The sequence below is a fragment of the Macaca thibetana genome, chromosome 16 (assembly GCF_024542745.1).
Source record: "Macaca thibetana thibetana isolate TM-01 chromosome 16, ASM2454274v1, whole genome shotgun sequence".
NCBI classification, from domain to species: domain Eukaryota; kingdom Metazoa; phylum Chordata; class Mammalia; order Primates; family Cercopithecidae; genus Macaca; species Macaca thibetana.
The window spans coordinates 73,467,089-73,490,408 of NC_065593.1; the positions used below are offsets into that span (position 1 = coordinate 73,467,089).

The following is a 23,320-nucleotide window of genomic DNA, read 5'->3' on the forward strand; positions in this document are numbered from 1 at the left end:
ATTTAGCAACCAAGATTTAGGCACTGTGTGTGCTCCTGGATGTACTGCTGCTCGCAGATTATCCTAGTGGACAGAACTAAGAATTATATGTATATTCAGGCATACATTCACACACATGTACATACCATTATGTCTATATTCATTTCTTTATTTTTATATATGCACAATTTGTACTATCTCCATTTTCAATCCAACACCTCAAAGTTTATGCTAACTTTCCTTCTTTCCACATCGTTACCTCTCTTAGTCAGTGAGAAACCTGACCCCCATTATCCTCAATATATTTGCTTGTTTGCTCAATCCTCTATATGCAGCTAAGCTTGTGACACCATCACGCTGCCATTCTTACACAGATAAGTATGACTTTCCCCTTGAGGCCTTCCTTGTGACTTTTAGACTGAATTAGGATGAAAAGAAGGAGGAAGGGAGGAAGGGAGAAAAGGAGGAAAGGAGAAAGGGAGGGAGGGAGGGAGGAAGGAAGGAAGGAAGGAAGGGAGGGAGGGAGGGAGGGAGGGAGGGAAAAAAGGAGGGAAGGAAGGAGAAAGGAGGGAGGGAAGGAAAGAGAAGGGAGGGAGGGAGGCAAGTAGGAGGAAAGGAGTGCATTGTTTTCCAATTGAAGGATAATTAAGTAAATGCACAGATCTTAAATATTTGGCTTGATGGCTTTTGAAAATTGCATGTAGCCAAGTAACAACCACCTAAAATAGAATATAAACTATTTCGACACCCCCACCCCAAGTTTCCTAATGCAAGGGAGCCCATCCACCAGGAAACATCATTAAAAATCCTTCTTGTCCTCTCTCAATATCGAGCACTCAGTTTGTAGCTGTTGCTGAAAACATTCTCTTCTCAATTTTAACCTTTTCTCAAATTTTCTTTAACTGATGCCCAACTTGTTTGGTTTCTCTCTCCTTTTCCCCATCTATTTCAGATCTTACTACACAGAATGACTTGGCTCCTCCTGACTTCATTAGTTTTCTTTCTTCTTCACTAATCAAGGAGATTCTCCACAATAAAGCAGAACCTGGGAGTTTTCCAGAGAACAAGAATCTCCTTCCCCTTAGAAGGGCAAATAGGGAAGGACCTCTGTTATTTCACATTAGTGGCAACACACTCTTCTTATCATGGAACATAATGTTCATTAGGAGTGTAATTTAAGAATCATCTGCCTGACAGATGGAGATTTCTCAAGCTGATGTGTCTCAGAGAACTTTAGACCTATGGATATCAACCAAGATCACCCAAATGACAGCAAGCAGAGGTTATTTATTCAGAGCTTGCTACAGCAAGGGAGGCAGTCATTAACAGTTGTGTTTGGCAGAGACTCAAAGTCAGGCAGAGGAGTGGGAAAGCTTTATAACAGAAAAAAGGAAAGGCTTCGGGTGTGCTCCAGTATGGGGAGGATGGAGGGAAACTAACTAGAAGTGGAATGTCCATGTGATTGGTTAGAGAAATATGTTTGGATTTCTCTGGTTGGCCTTAAGTTGGGCCAACTGGTATAGAGGTTGTGGGTTTGACTTTCTAGACTCGTTGCTACAGATGTGTGGGTCAGAGATCTATTTTCACATATGGCCTGGCTATTGTCCATTTATATATCCATTTTTTTTTAGAGCAAACGATGTAGAAGAGAACTAGGGAATCAGAGACAACCCCCTTCCCGAACCCTCTCAAGCAACAACATCAGCATTGGCCCATTCTCTTATCCTACTCAAGTTTTTTTTCTTCTTTGAGTCCCAAGTTGTTAATTTCATATCAACGTTCTAATTCCTGAAACAGATCTAGAAACCTGTCTAGACAGATCCAAGACATATTAAGAATGGATGAGCAGGACTTTGTGTTGATTTGACGTGAGAGAAGATAGAGAATTCAAGGATAGCTCTAAGGTCCTAACTGGAGCTACAGGAGCTTGTGAGAGAGGATGTTGAACTCAGTTTTTAGGGAATGAAAGTTGTAAGTGCCTCCTGAAGACGTTCTTTATAATTATACATCTGAAAACTGGAACATCATTTTAGAGAGGTGGAGACAGAGAATGGAGAGTAGGTGTTTGTCCAAAGTTTATGTGCCAAGGCTGTGAGTGAAACAGGAGCTTCGATCTTTTGGTGTTCCAACTACAACATACACAAAACAAAAGATGGACAATGAGAAGTCCAGGCAACCCAGGAAACACCAAGTTTCTGTCAAAAGCGATAATGAACTGTTTTGTGCCATTAACGAAAACGTTATGAAGACAGAAACCATCTCCCAAAGATTTCATAACAGAGCCACGCAAAGGGAGAGTAAATGATTAAAGAATGTGGGTCTCAGAGTTCCATTCAAATCATGCTACTTTATCTTCTATTTACAAAGATAAAAGTACACCAGAAAATGGTTAATGTTTAAGCGCTTTCATATTTGGCTCTGTCTTTTTAGCAGAGGAAAACCACTTCGGTGGTACCAGTGTGAATCATCCACAATGATTTCTCCAGTGCTCATCTTGTTCTCGAGTTTTCTCTGCCATGTTGCTATTGCAGGACGGAGTAAGTACTTTTTGCTTTTAAAAAAATAATTAATATATCCAATCCCCTAGTATATGTCAGGGGTCAATAATGATAACTAGGCCGGGCGTGGTTGCTCACGCCTGTAATCTCAGCACTTTGGGAGGCCAAGGCGGGTGGATCACCTGAGGTCAGGATGAGCCTGGCCATGGTGAAACACCGTCTCTACTAAAAACACAAAAATTAGCTGGGCATCATGGTGGGCGCCTGTAGTCCCAGCTACTCGGGAGTCTGAGGCGGGAGAATCGCTTGAACCCGGAAGGCGGAAGTTGCAGTGAGCCGAGGTCCCGCCATTGCACTCCAGCCTGGGCAACAAGAGTGAAACTCAGTCTAAAATAATAATAATAACAATAACTAAATTCTTTTTTTTTTTTTTCTTTTTTTTTTGAGACGGAGTCTCGCTCTGTCACGCAGGCTGGAGTGCAGTGGCGCGATCTCGGCTCACTGCAAGCTCCGCCTCCCGGGTTCCCGCCATTCTCCTGCCTCAGCCTCCCGAGTAGCTGGGACTGCAGGCGCCCGCCATGATGCCCGGCTAATTTTTGTATTTTTAGTGGAGACGGGGTTTCACCGTGTTAGCCAGGATCGTCTTGATCTCCTGACCTCGTGATCCACCTGCCTCGGCCTCCCAAAGTGCTGGGATTACAGGTGTGAGCCACCGCACCCGGCTGATAACTAAATTCTCTTTAGAGTGGGTGCTGGAGAGACTGGATTGAAACTGATTCTTTAATATTGCTATGTGTAAAGCTCCTCTGTAAGATATGTAGCCAACTTAAGCCTCAGCATACTGACTTGTAAAATGGGGGTAATTATAATACCTCCTTCAAATGGTTGTTGAGGGGATTAGATGAGATAGTGTATATGAGGTATTTGGCGTGGAACTCGGTATACTTATAATTGGTAACAGTGCACACATTTTTCATTTGTGGGCTTAGCTGAACTTTAAAATGCAAATAGAGATTTGTTAACCATCTGCTTTGTGTCCTCTTTCAGCCTGTCCCAAGCCAGATGATTTACCCTTTTCCATAGTGGTCCCATTAAAAACATTCTATGAGCCAGGAGAGGAGATTACGTATTCCTGCAAGCCGGGCTATGTGTCCCGGGGAGGGATGAGACGGTTTATCTGCCCTCTCACAGGAATGTGGCCCATCAACACTCTGAAATGTACACGTAAGTCAGCACCTTCTCTCACATTCTCTCCCCTCATTTGGATTCTGGGTATTTTGGGGGAATAAGCTACCTCATCGTGCTCAGAGTGCAGAGGGCCAGTAGACGTTGTAGAAAGGCAGGTTGGAGAGAAATGAGACGGTCTTGGGGAGTTTCTCTGTGCAAAGAGAGTAAGGGTAATAGGTGCTATTGATAGAAGAGGAGAAGATCATTGCCTGGAACTAGGGGAGGTTTAAAAATGAGATCTGGTGTGACAAAAGGAGAAACACTACAGAAGTTAAAAGACTGGTGGAGAGGCTTTGAAACGTCAACTGATGCCAAAGAGACATTTGGAAAAACAAAATTTGGGGAATCCTCATATCTTTGGACTTCACCTGAAAATGAAAGCAGACTTAATAGTTACTGAAATGAATACAAATTTCATCTACATTATGTATATATCATATTGTAATAAAATACAAGAAAGTATGTTAAATTACATCAATAATATAATGTAAAACATATAAATCTCACTATGGCTTTATTGTAAATGGTTGCTTTTATTTATTTCTCAGAACATGGTTCTATGATATCATGCTAGCATTATTCTTTACAGTTAAGTATCATGCAATCAACCAGATTGAATTTATGGTAAATTCAATTATATGTAGAAGTTAAGCAGTAAAAATAGATGTATGGACCTATCTGGGCTCTGGTGATTTTGGTTATACGAACAGGACCTTTGTCAAAGTTATGCATCTTCATGCAAGTTGATTTTACTATGCTATTTGTTTAAAGAGTCTAAACATAATTTTTAATAAAAAGCCACTTTAACATCATTAGGATAAATTTTTCTTTAAGTCAGGGCCAGGTGCGGTGGCTCATGCCTGTAATCCCAGCACTTTGGGAGGCTGAGGTGGGTGGAGCACCTGATGTCAGGAGTTCAAGACCAGCCTGGCTAACATGGTGAAACCCCGTCTCTACTAAAAATACAAAAATTAGCTGGACATGGTGGCACATGCCTGTAGTCCCGGCTAATCGTGAGGCTGAAGCAGAAGAATCACTTGAACCTGGGAGGCAGAGGTGGTAGTGGGCCAAGATTGTGCCACTACACTCCAGCCTGGGCAACAGAGTGAGACTCTGTTAAAAAAAAAAAAAAAAATCAGCTATAACTCTGGAACACTTACAATTTAATTTTTAAAAAATTTTCCATGCGTATATTTTTGCATTTTTGCAGAGAGTAATACAATTTTGTATTTTTCTATTTTCATCAGCATATCATAAAAATTATATCTCCACAAATTTCACAATTCATATTTTATTGGCTACATAATAGTTCAACTGTTGATTTGCCGTGATTAATTAAAACAGTCCCCTGATAGTGAACCCTTAGACTGTCCAATTTTTTTTTTTTTGGAGATGGAGTCTCACTGTGTTGCCCAGTGGAGTGGTGCCATCTTGGCTCACTGCAACCTCTGCCTCCTGGGTTCAAGTTATTCTTCTGCCTCAGCCTCCAGAGTAGCTGGGACTACAGGTGCCCACCATCACGCCTGGCTAACTTTTGTATTTTTAGTAGAGACGGAGTTTCACCGTGTTGGCCAGGCTGGTCTCAAATTCCTGACCTCAAGTGATCCACCCTCCTCCGCCTCCCAAAGTGCCGGGATTACAGGTGTGAGCCACTGCTCCCCGCCCATCCAAATTTCGTTATTAGGAGAAACAGTGTAATGAACACTTTGGCACGTAAATCACTTGTCTTATATTGAATTGCTTTCTTAGAATAGTTACCAGCAAAGTTATTGAACCAAAGGATGAAAATGAATTTATATGATTTATTTAATGAAAAATTTTATAAATAGAAATTTACCTGTTTTATTTTTTTTTAACCCAAACAAAAGTAACATTTTAAAAATCTTTATATCACAGCCAGAGTATGTCCTTTTGCTGGAATCTTAGAAAATGGAGCAGTACGCTATACAACTTTTGAATATCCCAACACCATCAATTTTTCTTGTAATACTGGGTAAGAATTTTCATGGAACTAAGCAGTTAACAGACTGAGCGCATTTTTATATCCTTAAGCTAAACATCAGGACTGGTCCATATTTTGTTTTCAGCCTTTAGGTTGGACTTGCCACATGCAAATCGATTTTAGTCCTGCTTTTAATATCAGTAGCGTTGAGGGTGGGGTAAGGATTAGAGAACATAACGACTAATGAAATACGTAGTCACCACTGTATCTGATTCTTCTGTTCCTGATTAATTACCTATCAGAGGAGGTACATTAAAATAATTGAATCTGGATGATAATTCCATATGATCTCTGGGCCAAATCTTGGATAGGGTTAAAATACTTTAGGAATGAGACATGGGCTTTAGTTATGAGGCTAATTTGATTGACCAACCTGACAGTCTATAGAAGAGAATTCTATGGAGAAGGTTGGGAGTGTGACGATGGAGAATGCAATGCAGTACCACATCCCCAGGAAGCAATCACTTATGGTGGTTTTGACACACTGGGGGCTTTGCCACATTGCCCAGACTCAAACTCTTGGGCTCAAGTGATCCACCCATCTCGGCCTCCCAAAATGCTGGGATTACAGACTCATCTGGGAGCAAAAGGAGGCAATCACGTACGGTGGACACAGACTCGTAGGGAGCAAAGGCACCCCTGTGACATTATTGAGAGCGCATTGGCTGTCCATTAGGGTAAGTTTCTACTGGGATTGGAGGTTAAGGAATACTACATATGAGAGAGAAATACACACCTTTCATCTGAAACACCAGTTTACCAATGGGTCTGGTAACAAATGACTTTAAAAAACTGGCTTCAAAGACAGAATGTTACATTTTCTTTTTCTTTCTTTCTTTCTTTCTTTCTTTCTTTCTTTCTTTCTTTCTTTCTTTCTTTCTTTCTTTCTTTCTTTCTTTCTTTCTTTCTTTCTTTTTCTTTCTTTCTGTCTCTCTCTCTCCCCCTCCCTCCCTCCCTCCCTCTCTCTCTCTCTCTTTCTCTCTTTCTCTCTCTTTCTTTCTCTCTTCCTCTCTTCCTCTCTTCCTCTCTTTCTCTCTTTCTCTCTTTTTCTTTCTCCTCTTTTTTCCTTTCTTTTTGCTCTGTCGCCCAGGCTGGAATGCAGTGGCTCGATCTTGGCTCACTGCAACCTCTGCCTGCTGGGTTCAAGCAATTCTCCTGCCTCAGCCTCCCCAGTAGCTGGGATTATAGGCGTCCACCACCACACCCAGCTAATTTTTGTATTTTTAGTAGAGACGGGGTTTCACCATCTTTGCCAGGCTGGTCTAGAACTCCTGACCTTGTGATCCACTCACCTCACACTCCCAAAGTGCTGGGATTACAAGTGTGAGCCACCACGGCATCCTGCCTCTTTTTCCCTTCCCTCCTTTCTTCCTTCCCTCTTTCCCTCCTTCCTTCCTTCCTTTCTTCCTTCCTTCCACCTTTCTTTCCTTACTTTCTTTCCCTTTCTTCCTTCCTTCCTCCCTCCCTTCTTTCCTTCCTTCCTTCCACCTTTCTCACTTTCTTTCCCTTTCCTTCCTTCCTTCCTTCCTTCCTTCCTTCCTTCCTTCCTTCCTTCCTTCCTTCCTTCCTTCCTTCCTTTCTTTCTTTCTTTCTTTCTTTCTTTCTTTCTTTCTTTCTTTCTTTCTTTCTTTCTTTCTTTCTTTCTCTCTCTCTCTCTTTCTTTCCTTCCTTCCTTCCTTCCTTCCTTCTTCCTTCCTTCCTTTTTTTTTTTTTTTTTTTTAACAGGATCTTGCTCTGTCGCTCAGGCTAGATAGAGTGCAGTTGCATAACCATGGCTCACTGCAGCCTTGACCTCCTGGGTTGAATCCTTTGAATCCTTCCTTCTACCTCTACCTCTCGAGTAGCTGGGACTATAGGCACACACCACCATGACCTGGTGACTTTTGTAGAAACTGGGGCTTTGCCACATTGCCCAGACTCAAACTCTTGGGCTCAAGTGATCCGCCCATCTTGGCCTCCCAAAGTGCTGGGATTACAGGCATCAGCCAAAGTACCCAGTCAGAATGTTATATTTTCATTGCAAATAGACTACATTGTTTTTATTCACTGGTGTCAGTAGACTGTAAGAAAATGAACAGTGAAGATTACTCAGTTTGGTTCACTTTTGTCATCCTGAAAAAGAGATGGTTCTTTGCTTTATATAAGAAGCAGTAATCTTGGCCAACTCTCTAAAGATGAGGGACTTAGGGATTTGGCTTCTCCACTCACCAGCTGTGGAACCCTGTAGTGATTCACCTGCATCATTGGTTGGGAGACTCCATGAGCCATAGATGAGTGCTAAGGTCGTCAGGAAGAGAGCATTACACAATGGAAAAGAAGTCAATAGCATTAATATGAAGCAATGCTCAATGGAGAAGATATTTGAGAAGTCAGTGATGGATTATTTTACTCCTTGATAGATTGAATTTTCCTTTTGCAGGTTTTATCTGAATGGCGCTAATTCTGCCAAGTGCACTGAGGAAGGACAATGGAGCCCAGGGATTCCTGTCTGTGCTCGTAAGTCTATGGGGAGGGTGATCAGCTGGTTTGCCCAGAACCTTCCTGGTTTTAGCACTGAAAGTCTCACATCTGCAGCCTCTTCAGTCGCAGCTCAATGAGATGAATGGTCACCCTTGTGGGGGATATTCGTCCTGGTATCTTGCTGTAGAAGATGAAACAACCACTTTGGAATGACAGAAGGGAAGCATTTTACGCATAAACACATTCTGTATTCTCTACCTGGTGGTCATTACTCTATCCAAGCCAGTTTTTGCTGGGTGTGTTGACTCCAATGCTCTCATAGTGCTTTGGAAGAGGCTTGGATATGTGTGGCATTGGTCTATCAGGGACTGTCACCACTTAACTAAGGGAACTTCTGCAAACAGTGAGATCAAACAAACATCTTCCTCCCACTCTGGAACTTCATTCATTTATTCACTTATTCAGTAAACATGAATTGAGGATCTACTGTATGCTGGATCCTCTTGTTAGCACTGAGGCTGCAAGGACAAAGGAGAGAGCTCTGCCTTCAGAGAGTAAGCCTAGTGACAAGCGAGACGCAGAGGAAAGTCACCCTCACAGTAAGCTAAGAGCCCATCAAAGGGGCTTGCATTCTAGGAGCTGACTGGCATTCTTCTAAAAAGCAGTGATGTTTTTTCAGAGGACCCTCAGCCAAGCTGTCAGAGTCATCTCTGGGCTTTGCTTATGTAGGGAAGGACATTCTTATGTTCCCCAACTTGTGATTTATACATCTTTGACCAGGAGACCCAGGCATTACAATACTAGTTATAGTTCTTCAACATGTCAGTACGTCTGTCCTTAGCAAAAGCAAGTGGAGGCTGGGTGCAGTGGCTCATGCCTGTAATCCCAGCACTTTGGGAGTTCGAGGAGGGTGGATCACCTGAGGTCAGGAGTTCAAGACCAGCCTGACCAACATGGAGATACTCTGTCTCTACTAAAAAATATAAAATTAACTGGGCGTGGTGGCACATGCCTGTAATCCCAGCCAGTTGGGAGGCTGAGGCAAGAGAATCACTTGAACCCAGAAGGCAGAGGTTGTGGTGGTGAACCCAGATCGCGCCATTGCACTCCAGCCTGGGAAACAAGAGTGAAACAACTCCTCCTCCTCCAAAAAAAAAAAAAAAAAAAAAAACAAGTGGAAAGTAAAGCAATTTCAAATAAATAATTGTTTACGAAAACCTGAACAAACAAAAACGAAAGTTTTTAAGGGATACATTAAGTAAAAATTTTCACTCAGCAATAGGAATCACCATGGTTCCTATAGTTTTCATTTAAAACAGATTTATACTGATTATGTAAATTTGCTTCTTTATTTAGAGACAGGGTCTTGCTCAGTTGCCCAGGCTGGAGTGCAGTTGTGTGATCACAGCTCACTGTAACTTCGAACTCCTGGGGCCAAGTGATCCTTTCAGTCTCCTGAGCAGCTGAAATTGTAGATGAGCACCACCAGATCTGGCTAATTTAAAAAAATTTTTGTGGAAACAGGGTCTTGCTTTGTTGCCCAGACTGGTCTTGAACTCTGGGTTTCAAGCAACCTTCCTGCCTCAGCCTCTCAGAGCTCTGGATGACAGGCGTGAGCCACGGTGCCTAGCCATAAACTAACTTTCCAAAAGGGTTATAGAGAGAAAGACTACTTTAGCTTTAATCTAATTTAAATGAGTATTTCTCATACTTGAATGTACATATGAATCTTCTGGGCATCTTGTTAAAATATAGATTCTGATTCAGGCACCTGTGGTGGGGTCTGAGCTTCTGTATTTCCAACAAGTTATCTTCCCAGGCTATGCCCGTGCTGCTAGCCCCTGGACCACACTTTGAGCAGCAGGGATCCAGAGAATTCAAAGTAAATCATATTTTGGTCAACACCAAAATATGTTTGGTCAAAACATCTTCTTTCATGCTAGTATAACTTGCTGAAGCTCCATAGTACTCAGGTCAGGGTGACAAGCCACTACTATCTCTCTGGGTTCCTGAAGCTACTTGGGTAAGCTCCATCCATACCAAGAGTCCAAAAGCAGGGAGGTATTCAAGAGAAACAGACTGAACTGGTAATGGAATTCATTCCCAAACAACTATGTACAAAGTTGCTGTCATCAGCCATTATTTTAGGATGGTCCCTCAGCACTGAGGGACAAATTCTGCCTTCCAGAAGCATCTTCCAAGGTAGTATTTGAATAAAAGATTTTATAAAACCTAACCATTGCGTTGTTGCAAAAGGCAAATTATTGGTGGCAAGACTTAAATTTCCTTAATTTTTTGGTGTTTTGACTGGTTTGGACATCTGATTTGAGGGTCATATTTTCTTTTCTTTTTTCTTTATTTTTCTTTCTTTCTTTCTTTTTTTCTGAGACAGAGTCTCTCTTTGTTTCCCAGGCTGGAGTGCAGTGGTGCGATTTTGGCTCACTGCAACCTCAGCCTCCCAGGTTCAAGTGATTCTCCTGCCTCAGCCTCTGGAGTAGCTGGGACCACAGGCACACACCTCCATGCCTGGCTCATTTTTGTATTTCTGGTAGAGGCAAGGTTTCACCATGTTGGCCAGGCTGGTCTGAAATTCCTGACCTCAAGTGATCTGCCCGCCTCAGCCTCCCAAAGTGTTGGGATTAAAGGCGTGAGCTGCCGTGCCTGGCAGGTCATGTTTTCCTATTACACATCCACAATTGACTATTTTTACCCTGGTAATTTGATCAGTTTGCATTTTCTTAAGTTTATCCTTAGAGTTTTTTTTTTTCTTTATGGAAAGAGTATATTTAAAAGCCTTAACTATTTTCATAGAAATGATAGTTCTTTCTTTTCCTAGCCATCACCTGCCCTCCACCATCCGTACCTATGTTTGCAACACTTCGTGTTTATAAGCCATCAGCTGGAAACAATTCGTTCTATCAGGACACAGCAGTTTTTGAATGTTTGCCACAACATGCGATGTTTGGAAATGATACAATTACCTGCACAACCCATGGAAATTGGACTAAATTACCAGAATGCAGGGGTAAGTGCAATAAGACAAAATATGTATGGTAGGGCAAGATCCCATTTGTGAAAGGTATTGAAAATTCTGACTCTCATGGAATGTTTCCAATTAACTCATTCAACGGCTGTTTGTTGAGCATCTACCATATGCCAGGCAGTGTGCTGGGCACTGGGGATTCCAGGTGAATGAGACCTGGCTTCTGACCCAAGGGAATTACAAATAATGCAGTTAACTGTCTGGAGCTGCCTGGGACAGCTTCCCATAGGTGGTGACCTTTGAAATAGGCCTTGGAGGAGGAGTAGAGAATGAGGAGAAGGCATACCTCACATGGGGGAGGCACGAAAGGCAGGATGTCTCCGTGGACAGCTGAACATTTCAGCGAGTCTGGTAAAGTTCTTTTCTGGGTGAAGTTCGTGGGTTAAATTGGAGAGTCCTAAGAGATGAAGGTAATGCCTGGGTTGCAGTCTGATTGTTATACATTTTAAAAATCTCTACTCAAGTTTAAGAATCACAGACATATTTGATTTTTAAGAAATTATGGAAATTCTTTCTCCTTTAACTTGACCTGTCATTACTATCTTTAAGTTTGTCAGTTGCATAACAGATAAATTACAGAGTTTATCATGTGCACAAAGAGTTTTTTTTGGTTGTTTGTTTTGTTTTGTTTATTTTTGAGATAGAGTCTCACTCTGTCACCCAGGCTGGAGTGTAGTGGGGCAATTTTGGCTCACTGCGACCTCCACCTCCTAGGTTCAAGTGATTCTCATGCCTCAGCCTCCCGAGTAGCTGGGACTACAGGTGCCCGCCACCACTCCCGGCTAATTTTTGTATTTTTAGTAGAGATGGAGTTTCACCCTGATCATCAGGCTGGTCTGAAATGCCTGACCTCAAGTGATCTGCCTGTGTTGGCCCCTCAAAGTGCTGGGATTACGGGTGTGAACCCCTGCTCCCGGCCAAGAGTTATTCTCATGACTGTTAACTTATCCAGTGGTAGATATTACAGATATCCAGTGAATGAGTCAAAACATAAGTGATTTTCAGCATGGAGAAGCTACCAACAACAGTAGTAACTTGCACCCTTCTGGGCACTCAACTATGGGCCAGGCACTGGTCTCCTGCTACATACGTGTCATCTGACTTTATTCTCCCAAATCCTAAAAAGTAGGTTCCTTTTTTTTTTTTTTTTCAGTATTTCACCTAGACGTATCAACTGTTAATATGTTGTGACATTTTTCTCTCTGTTTCTCCATAGAAAGATCCTTTTTATTGGGGGGTCTCCTGTCTTGGGTTTGGAGCCCCTCCACCCTCTGTCTCTGTAAAGGGGAGCTTCTGCCTTCTTTCTTGCCTATTAAACTCTCTGCTCCTTAAAACAATAAATAAATAAATAAATAAATAAAAAAGAAAGATCCTTTTTATTTCTTGCATCATCTGAAAATAAGTTGTATATATTATGACACTTGCCCATAAAGACTTCAGCATGAATATACTAAGAACAAGGACATTTTATATCATCACTTAATATGTTTTGGATTATTAACAATAATAATCCAAACAATTCTGATAACATAAACAATTAACAACAATATCATGCAACATTTATCTCAGATGCAAATTTTCCCAGTTGACCCAGAAGTATCTCTTATACATGAATTTTGTTTTATGCAGGATCTAATCAAGAATCACATCTTTAGTTGTCATGTCTCTCTAGTCTCCTATAATAATAATTATTATTATTTTGAAATGCTGTCTCGCTCTGTCACCCAGGCTGGAGTGCAGTGGTGCGATTTCGGCTCACTGCAACCTCTACTTTCCAGGTTCGAGCAATTCTCCTGCCTCAGCCTCCCACGTAGCTGGGATTATAGGTGCCTGCCATCACGCCCGGCTAATTTTTTTATTTTTCGTAGAGATGGGTTTCACCATGTTGGCCAGGCTGGTCTCAAAATCCTGAACTAAAATGATCCACCCGCCTTGGACTCCCAAACTGCTGGGATTACAGGTGTGAGCCTAGTCTTCTGTAATTAAGAATAAGCCCTTGTGTCTTTTGTTGTCTTTCATTGACATTTTTGAAGAGTACAGGCTAGTTGTCTTTTAGAATGTTCTGTAATGTGAACTTGATTGGTTATTACCTCATGATTAGATTCATGTTAAATATTATTGTTAAGAATACATTCTGAGGCCGGGCGCGGTGGCTCAAGCCTGTAATCCCAGCACTTTGGGAGGCCGAGACGGGCGGATCACGAGGTCGGGAGATCGAGACCATCCTGGCAAATATGGTGAAACCCCGTCTCTACTAAAAAAATACAAACTAGCCGGGCGAGGTGGTGGGCGCCTGTAGTCCCAGCTACTCGGGAGGCTGAGGCAGGAGAATGGCGTGAACCCGGGAGGCGGAGCTTGCAGTGAGCTGAGATCCGGCCACTGCACTCCAGCCTGGGCGACAGAGCAAGACTCCGTCTCAAAAAAAAAAAAAAAAAAAAAAAAAGAATACATTCTGTACTTTGGGAGGCCGAGGCAGGTCAGGTGGATCACGGGGTCAGGAGTTCGAGACCAGCCTGGCCAATATGGTGAAACCCTCCCTGTCTGTACTAAAAATAGAAAAATTAGCCGGGCGTGGTGGCGGGCGCCTGTAATCCCAGCTGCTCAAGATGCTGAGGCAGGGGAATCACTGGAACCCAGGAGGCGGAGGTTGCAGTGAGCTGAGATTGTGCCACTGCACTCCAGCCTGGGTGACAGAGTGTGACTCCATCTCAAAAAAAAAAAGAAAAAAAAAAGAATACATTCTGTCGCATCAGGACATCAGGAGGCACATAGTGTCAGCTGTTTCACCATTGGCCATGCTTAGCTTGATCCTTAGGTGAGGTGTCCTAGATCATCTTTTGGTAAAGGCACTGCTTTTTCCTTGGAATTAGTAAGCAACCTGTGGGTGATGCTTTGAAACCATGCGAATATCCACTGTTGGGCAGTCATCGTAGAATCCAACGGTGATCCTTGAATCTGTCAATTATGACATTGGTGGCTGAAAATGGTGACTTTCTAATTCTATCTTTCCTTCTACATTTATTCACTGGCTTCCCTCTATAGAGAAGAGCTTTCCCTCCATCCACCATTTTTTAGTATTATTATAGACACATGGATTCTTTTTTTTTTTCTTTTTTTGAGTCTCACTCTGTTGCCCAGGCTGGAGTGTAATGGTGCAATCTCAGCTCACTGCAACCTTCACCCCCAGGGTTTGAGTGATTCTCCTGCCTCAGCCTCCTGAGTAGCTGGGATTACAGGCGCATGCTACCACACCCGGCTAATTTTTGTTAGTAGAGATGGAATTTTGTCATGTTGGCCAGGCTGGTCTCTAACTCCTGACCTCAAGTGATGCATCTACCTCAGCCTCCCAAAGTGCTGGGATTACCGAAGTGAGCCACTGTGCCTGGCCACATGAATTCTTTTTTATTTAATGTGTGGCAGAACCAAAATTGAGCCAAGCAGTCTGACTCTGGAGTTTGTACGCTTAATTACCTCCTTAAACTACCTCTGAGAATATTGTGCTCCTGGCTCCAGCTTTGCTTTTCTCACACTGCAGCTCATAAGGATGTGGGTTTGGGCCTCTACTGTTGAAGATCTTAAGGAGGCCAGGAAGCAGCACCATTTTTCTCTGACATATTTCATGATGGCTTCTTGCATACTCTGAATTGAATAACAATAAGATTTACTATTTTAAAGCCAAATAATGGTGTACTAAGTGTGTATGGGGGGAGGGTTCAGTCTTTACATTTTAATTTTATGGTTTGTTAGAAATAGACTTTGCTTTTCTTCTTTCAAACCCACCATCTTAGACTGTGTAAAGATGACGTTTGCAGTAAATAATACCTTATGATTATATGTGAAAACCCGGAGAACTTAGTGAAGTCTCATTAATTTACTTTCAAAGTGTGGTTGTTTCTTTTTTAATATCCAGGGTACCATGAATATAAGAGGAATGGGGACAGAATTAAGCACAAGGTAACTATAAGTTGCTTCCAGTTGCAGGAACACCCAGTGATTCAGTGGTGTGACAGAGACAAGAATGTGACTATTTCATGACTATTGGATAGCACTACTATTTATTACTAATATGTCTTATTGAATAAATGTTTTAGAAGTAAAATGCCCATTCCCATTAAGACCAGACAATGGATTTGTGAACTATCCTGCAAAACCAGTACTTTATTACAAGGATAAAGCCACATTTGGCTGCCATGATGGATATTCCCTGGATGGCCCAGAAGAAATAGAATGTACCAAACTGGGAAACTGGTCTGCCATGCCAAGTTGTAAAGGTATGGAAATATAGGCAAGGTCCTATAAGATCTCTGAATTGATACAGTGGGTCACCTTTACTTGCTATTTTCTTGTTCCAATACTTTTCCACTTGTTGCTCAGACTTGCTAGGAAACTGCTGGCAGGTGACTTCAGGACTCACATGTACCTGGGGAAGCCTCATGCTTAGGAAGCATGCTTGACTTTAAACAGGATGAAATAAACAGATCCTTTGTAAGCATTGGTGATATGGTGGGAGATCGTGTGGGCTTTCTTTCTTTTTTTTTTTTTTTTTTTTTTTGAGACGGAGTCTCACTCTGTCACCCAGCCTGGAGTGCAGTGGCGCAATCTCGGCTCACTGCAAGCTCCGCCTCCCGGTTTCATGCCATTCTCCTGCCTCAGCCTCCCGAGTAGCTGGGACTACAGGCACCCGACACCTCACCTGGCTAGTTTTTCGTATTTTTTAGTAGAGACGGGGTTTTACCGTGTTAGCCAGGATGATTTCGATCTCCTGACCTCGTGATCCGCCCGTCTCGGCCTCCCAAAGTGCTGGGATTACAGGCTTGAGCCACTGCGCCCGGCCAATGTGGGCTTTCTTTATTTGCTTTTAAGTCTTTGCCTCTGAGCATCTTTTATTTATTTATTTATTTATTTGAGATGGAGTCTTGTTCTGTCACCCAGGCTGGAATGCATTGGCACAATCTCGGCTCACTGCAACCTCTGCCTCCCAGGTTCAAGCGATTCTCCTACCTCGGCCTCCCGAGTAGCTGGGATTACAGGTGCCCACCACCACGCCTGGCTAATTTTTGTATTTTTAATAGAGACGGGGCTTTGCCATGTTGGCCAGGCTGATTTTGAACTCCTGACCTCAGGTGAACTCCTGACCTGCCTCAGCTTCTATAGAGAAGAGCTTTTCTTCTGTCCACCATTTTTTAGTATTATTGTAGACACATGGATTCTTTTTTTTTTTTTTTTTTTTTTTTGAGACGGAGTCTCACTCTGTTGCCTAGCTGGAGTGTAATGGTGGAATCTCAGTTCACTGCAGCCTTCACCTCCCAGGTTCGAGTGATTACAGATGTGAGCCACCACGCCCACCTCTTTTTGTGCTCTGCCTAGCCAAGGCTCTTCTCATTGCAAAAACCAACCACACATTCGAGTTCAAGGAAATTGGGGATATTATAAGGAGGCAACAGGCAAGTCGATCACGTGGGTATTGAAGATGAGGAAATGAAATACAACTGATACTCTTGAAGATTGGAACTGAAAGGCAGGAACTATTCCTACTTTTTCCATATCTCAATGTCCTCTCCCATCTCTGTCTCTCTGCTTATTCATCTTGAACATGGCTTGATATACACCAGACCCTCTCAGTTAAAGGATTCATCACCAACTGGCATCTTTTCCTGGAGATGCTGGTTCCTTTTGAGTTAGGTGTCTACCTTTGATCCCATTAGTGTCATGCTTAAGCAAAGAACAGCCTAGCATTAGAACTCTGCTCAGGTCGCTATGGGCTGGACAGTTTAAGCAGAAAGAGGAACTCTGGGGCAGCAGGCAAGATGACAAATAACTAGCATCTTAGGTTATAGTTCCATAGAAGCAGAGCCTGAGACAGGGATTTGAATACGGTTGATTTAGTGAGTGTCTCAGGAGAAGAAAGAGTGAGGCAGATTTGAGAGGGTAAGGCACCGGTTCTCAAACTTTGCTGTGGATCAGCAACACCTGGAAGGCTTGTTTTAACACAGGATTTTTGAGCTCCACTCTCAGAGTTTCTGATTTGGTAGATCTGGGAGGGGGCCTGAATATTTGCATTTATGCCAAGTTCCCTGGTGATGCTAATGCTGCCAAGCCAGGAAGAATTGTGGTCTCTGCTAAAATGAGGTTCAGTTTGATCCCACTGAGCTCTGGAGTGTGAATTCCACCCTTGAGTTAATCCCACTGAAACCCAAGGGGACCTGTTTTTTTTGAGACGGAGTCCCGCTCTGTCGCCCAGGCTGGAGTGCTGTGGCCGGATCTCTGCTCACTGCAAGCTCCGCCCCCCGGGCTCACGCCATTCTCCTGCCTCAGCCTGCCGAGTAGCTGGGACTACAGGCGCCCGCCACCTCGCCCGGCTAATTTTCTGTATTTTTAGTAGAGATGAGGTTTCACCATGTTAGCCAGGATGGTCTTGATCTGCTGACCTTGTGATCCGCCTGCCTCGGCCTCCCAAAGTGCTGGGATTACAGGCGAGAGGCACCGCGCCCGGCCAAGGGACCTGTTTTTTATATTTCCTCGTCAGTCATTGGCTTTGAGCTGCTCCCTTCCCTGACCCTGAGGGTGGCGATGGGGGTGGTTTGCACAACTTCCAGGGAGAGGTGGCTTCCCTATGGCTGAAGGCAATTTTTCAGCGTATTTATGAGCTGTTATCAGCCAACACTTGCAGTGGCTGGTTAGTGGATAGATGCACCTGCTTAATGAATGCAATCCGAGAGGGCAGTGTAGGCTTACATGAAATGTCAATATCTGTTAGAAGTTTTTTGGTTTTTTTTTCCCACTGAAATGAAGGCTCTGATGCTTCTGTTCTGACCTTCTGTGGCTACTGTAGGGGAAGAGAAGGCCATCCTGGAAGCTGTGAGTAATGGTTCTATTGATAGAGAACTACAATTAGCAATCATATTACCATTACTTACTATGTACATTCTTGGATTTTTCTTGCCTTGACCAATTTGTGTAGGTGTACTCATCTACTGTTTCAAATGCTAAACTCTCTTTCAGAAAGATTTCCTGAACTCTTAAGTCCTGATTACAAGTATTCTCTCTTTCAGCATCTTGTAAAGTACCTGTGAAAAAGGCCACTGTGGTGTACCAAGGAGAGAGAGTAAAGATTCAGGAAAAATTTAAGAATGGAATGCTGCATGGTGATAAAGTTTCTTTCTTCTGCAAAAATAAGGAAAAGAAGTGTAGCTATACAGAGGATGCCCAGTGTATAGACGGCACTATTGAAGTCCCCAAATGCTTCAAGGGTAAGTCTACATTGGAATGTTTAGCTAGGCCTCCCACTTGCCCCTCATCATAATCAGAGCCTTGTTATATAATGATTGTCAAAAACCAGATGAGGCCAGGCATGGTGGTTCACGCCTGTAATCCCAGCACTTTGGGAGGCTGAGCGGGGTGGATCACCTGAGGTCAGGAGTTTGAGAGCAGCCTGGCCAAAATGGTGAAACCCTGTCTCTATTAAAAATACAAAAATTAGTTGGTGTGGTGCCGGGCACCAGTAATCCCAGCTACTCAGGGGACTGAGACAGGAGAAACGCTTGCACCTGAGAGGCAGAGGTTGCAGTGAGCCAAGATCGCATCATTGCACTCCAGCCTGGGCAATACAATGAAACTCTGTCTCAAAACAAAAACACAAACAAACAAACAAATGAACAAAAAACAGATGAATTTGGCCACTGGATTTTTAAAAAGAGGGGTGAGAGGGAGAAACAATGATATGAAGCAGTGAGCTCCAGATGATGTCCCCACTTGAATTTTCCTTTCCAATTCTTTTTTTTTTTTTGAGACGGGGTCTCACTCTGTCGCCCAGGCTGGAGTGCAGTGGTGCGATCTCTGCTCACTGCAAGCTCTGCCTCCCGGGTTCACGCTATTCTCCTGCCTCAGTCTCCTGAGTAGCTGGGACTACAGGCACCTGCCAGCATGCCCGGCTAATTTTTTTGTATTTTTAGTAGAGACGGGGTTTCACCCTGTTAGCCAGGATGGTCTCGATTTCCTGACCTCGTGATTCGCCTGCCTCGGCCTCCCAAAGTGCTGGGATTACAAGCATGAGCAACCGCGCCTGGCCTTTTTAAAATTATTATTATTATTGAGACAGGGTCTCACCGTCACCCAGGCTGAAGTGCAGTGGTGTGATCACATCTCATTGCAGCCTTGACTTTCTGGGCTCAAGTGATCCTTTCACCTCAGCCTTCTGAGTAGCTGGGATTACATGCACACACCACCGTGTCCGGCTATTTTTTAATATTTTTATTAGAGAAGAGATTACGCCATGTTGCCAAGGCTGGTTTTGAACCCTTGAACTCAAGCAATCCACCTGTCTCAGGCTCCCAAAGTGCTGGAATTACAGGCGTGAGCTACGTGCCCAGCCTCTTTTCCAATTCTTTTCTGTAAAACTCAGGGTTGTGGTTTTATTCAATGAATGCTGAGGTGAATTACGCCATCTTGTGTAATTCCAAGTTGAGCTTGAATAGTAACGAACCAAATATTGAATAATAAAAATATCTACCTCATCTTGGTCCCACATTATAAAGAATTCACCCCAAGTTACAAAACAACTCATGGCAGTGATAATTGGTCTAAAGATCTAATATATCCCCCTTTCTCCAGCAATTCCTAGAGTTTGAAAAGTATCCATTAGAGCAAAATGTCCATTAGAGCAAAATATTTTAAGGAAGATGATACCAGGTTTGTGTGAGGTAAAGAAGTGTGTAATGGCCAGCATTTAGAGCTGCTAACCTTTTAAGGTTTCAGATTTAGGGTTTAAATGTCTTTGATGCCAGGAAGTAAGAACCAGCCAGAGGCTGAAGCTGTTGTTGGCTCTAGGTTTAGAAATCTTTCAAAAACATTGACAATCTTGTTTTAGCAGCTGGGAGAGGACAGTAGGGAGCAGACAAAGCTAAGAAGAGAGGAGTCTGAGAAGTGTTCAGCTAGTGGGAGAGAAGGGAACGATAACTGATTAAAAACACCCACCTCATGGGGTTGGTTTGATTATTAGAAATATGCATGACATGGAGGAACATAATTTTAATTACAAATAGTTAGAAATGCACTGAATAAATTGCCGTTGTTCAAAAGACAGCAGAGCCCCGGCAAGATGTTAAATACAAAACATGGCAAAATACAATAAGCTTAAATAAAAATCAGTAGAAAAAATACGAGAAAAGAATAATTGAAAAAGTCTTAGCTTTACTGATATATTTCTTCAGGGTCTTCTCCCTTATGGTCTTTAGACAGATGCAGTACTATAAAGGGCTGATACAGTTTTTTTCCCCTTTAATCTTGACTGTTATAGAAAAGTCTTCACTGTATATAGAACCTTTAATTTTATCTCTTGAAAATGAGGGTCTTGGCCGGGTGCAGTGGCTCACACCTGTAATCCCAGCACTTCGGGAGGCCGAGGCGGGCAGATCACTTGAGGTCAGGAGGCCAGCCTGGCCAACATGGTGAAACCCGGTCTCTACTAAAAATACAAAGATTAGCCAGGCGTGGTGGCATGTGCCTGTAGTCCCAGCTACTCAGGAGGTTGAGACAGGAGAATCGCTTGAACCTGGGAGGCAGAGGTTGCAGTGAGCCGAGATTGTGCCATTGCACTCCAGCCTGGGCGACAGGGCGAGACTCTATCTTAAAAAAAAAAAAGAAAGAAAAGAAAAAGAAAAAGAAAATGAGGGTCTTATCATTTCCCTAATGTTTTCTCCCATCACTTAAACCTCACACTAAATGATTTCATTCACGTAATCACATGTATTCTATATACTTGTAAAATGTATTTGGTTTGGCTTAGCTATTTACCACATTTAGGAAATGATTGTTTCTCTTAGAATGTTTATCTTTTTCTCCCCCAACAGAACACAGTTCTCTGGCTTTTTGGAAAACTGATGCATCCGATGTAAAGCCATGCTAAAGTGGTTTTCAGATTCCACATAAAATGTCACACTTGTATCTTGTTCATCCAAGGAACCTAATGGAAATTAAAAAATAAAGCTACTGAATTTATTGCCTCAGCCATTGCAGTGTTACTCTTCACGGTAGCGTACTTTTAGTTATGTCATCTGGTTAAGAAATGCAAATATTTGGAACATCATCATTTTATGGCTGTGAAATTGACAGTATAAACGATTGTCTAGGTATCCCACTTTTCCTGTGTGTAGTCCTGTTCTCGGCTGGGCGCGGTGGCTCACGCCTGTAATCCCAGCACTTTGGGAGGCGGAGGTGGGCGGATCACCTGAGGTCAGGAGTCCGAGACCAGCCTGGGCAACATGGTGAAACCCCGTCTCTACAGAAAATACAAAAATTAGCTGGGCATGGTAACGTGGGCCTGTAATCCCAGCTACTCAGGAGACCGAGGCAGGAGAATTGCTTGAACCTGGGAGGTGGAGGTTGCAGTGAGCCGAGATTGTGCCACCACATTCCAGCCTGGGCAATAGAGTGAGACTCCATCTCAATAAATACATAAATAAACAAGTAAATAAATCCTACTCTCAAGCACTTTCAAAGGTGTAAAACACCTTTAATACAATATTTTTCATAGAATGGGCCACAGACCCCCTACCCCATTACTATGACCTATCTGCTTATTCCAAAGAACAAGTGTTGTGCCCCAGAATTGTTAAGAATGACCCAGAATTCTGCATTTATGACAAAGTTTCCAGATAGTTCTTGTGCATCTTCAAGTTTGCCATACAGAAGTAAGCATGGACTTCCAGGTCAATAGGACTGAATTTGCATCCTTGATGCTGGGTTTACATAGTGCCAAAAAATTTTTCTGTATCCACTACAATTCCATGGCCCATCATTGACGTTGCTCCTTTGCATATATTCAACTCCCTTGCCCTTCTCTCCTTCGGTAGTGTTTGCTGGCCAAACACCGCTGGCGCTATCGGCCTTCCTTATGCCTGCACCTGAGGAGTTGAATGTGGCTAGAAGAAAAAGAGGAACTCGCAACCGTGCCAATAGGTCCCATTTTAAATTCATAAACACAAACTTTACATGGGCCTCTAACTCTGCCCAACAATCCTGTTATATTTCTCTAATTTGTTCACTCCCTTACTCTCTAAAGTGGCTATTTCTCTTCTCAACCTTCCTCAAGCTACCTTCCTTCTCCTCATCCTTAGCTGATAATTTAGCTCCGTATTTCACTGAGAAAATAGAAAAGATCTTTTTTTTTTTTTTTTTTTTTTATCTTTCCACTCCCAAATCCATCATTCTACCGGTGTCGACAACCACGGAATCTGCCTTCTGTCAGGTTACAATGGATGAACATCTAAGGACAAACCCTCTCTTTATGTGCTAGGACCCATTTTCTCTCTCCTACTTAAGGATTTTACTCCTGAAATTAATGCTCATCCATGTTTATTTTTTCCTTTCTATTGGAACACTTCAATCAGCATACAGATATATGGTAATGTCACCCATTAAAAAAAGAAGCCCTGTTACTTCACATCTTTTTTCCAGCTACAGCTCCAACTCTTTAGTCCCTGTTTTTACAAAAGTCCTGGAGTTATTTCCCTTTGCCATCTGCACTATGTGCTACCCATCACTTCACAATCTGTGTTCTCCATGGGATTTACCACCCATGCCTCTTTCTCAGAACTTAACCCAATTCCATGTGATGTGGACTGAATCTTTTCTCCAAGATGCTTCTCTGCTCCTCCTCCTTTTACAGAAACCAGAGTGGCTCCCCTTCCTTCTATGCTTTCATTGAAAAGCTCCAAATTCCCTTTACTTAACCTTAAAAACCAATTTTACAGCCGGGCGCGGTGGCTCACACCTGTAATCCCAGCACTTTAGGAGGCCAAGGCAGGTACAAAAAAATTAGCTGGGCGTGGTGGCAGGCACCTGTAGCCCCAGCTACTTGGGTGGCTGAGGCAGGAGAATTGCTTGAACCTGGGAGGTGGAGGTTGCAGTGAGTCAAAATGGCGCCATTGCACTCTAGCCTGGGCGACAAGAGCGAAACTCTGTCTCAAACAAACAAACAAACAAACAAACCCAATTTTACGTTTTCTTCCCCAACTCTTTCCTTCAGACTCTCTCTCTCTCTCTCTGTGTGTGTGTGTGTGTGTGTGTGTGTTGAAGGTGGAGTTTGAGAGACTGTGGTATTTCCCGTTTCTA

The 23,320-nt window shown here is 42.9% G+C and overlaps 1 protein-coding gene across 1 annotated transcript; it reads left to right on the forward strand.

Annotated features, from left to right (window-relative positions):
* Positions 1-2,388: 2,388 nt before the first annotated feature.
* Positions 2,389-21,213, forward strand: APOH (apolipoprotein H). The gene is made up of 8 exons (XM_050762477.1): positions 2,389-2,516; positions 3,525-3,701; positions 5,601-5,697; positions 8,126-8,202; positions 11,003-11,191; positions 15,301-15,480; positions 18,262-18,459; positions 21,058-21,213. The coding sequence occupies exons 1-8, from the start codon at positions 2,453-2,455 to the stop codon at positions 21,111-21,113; spliced, it is 1,038 nt and encodes a 345-aa protein (XP_050618434.1). The 5' UTR covers positions 2,389-2,452; the 3' UTR covers positions 21,114-21,213.
* The last annotated feature ends 2,107 nt before the right edge of the window (positions 21,214-23,320 follow it).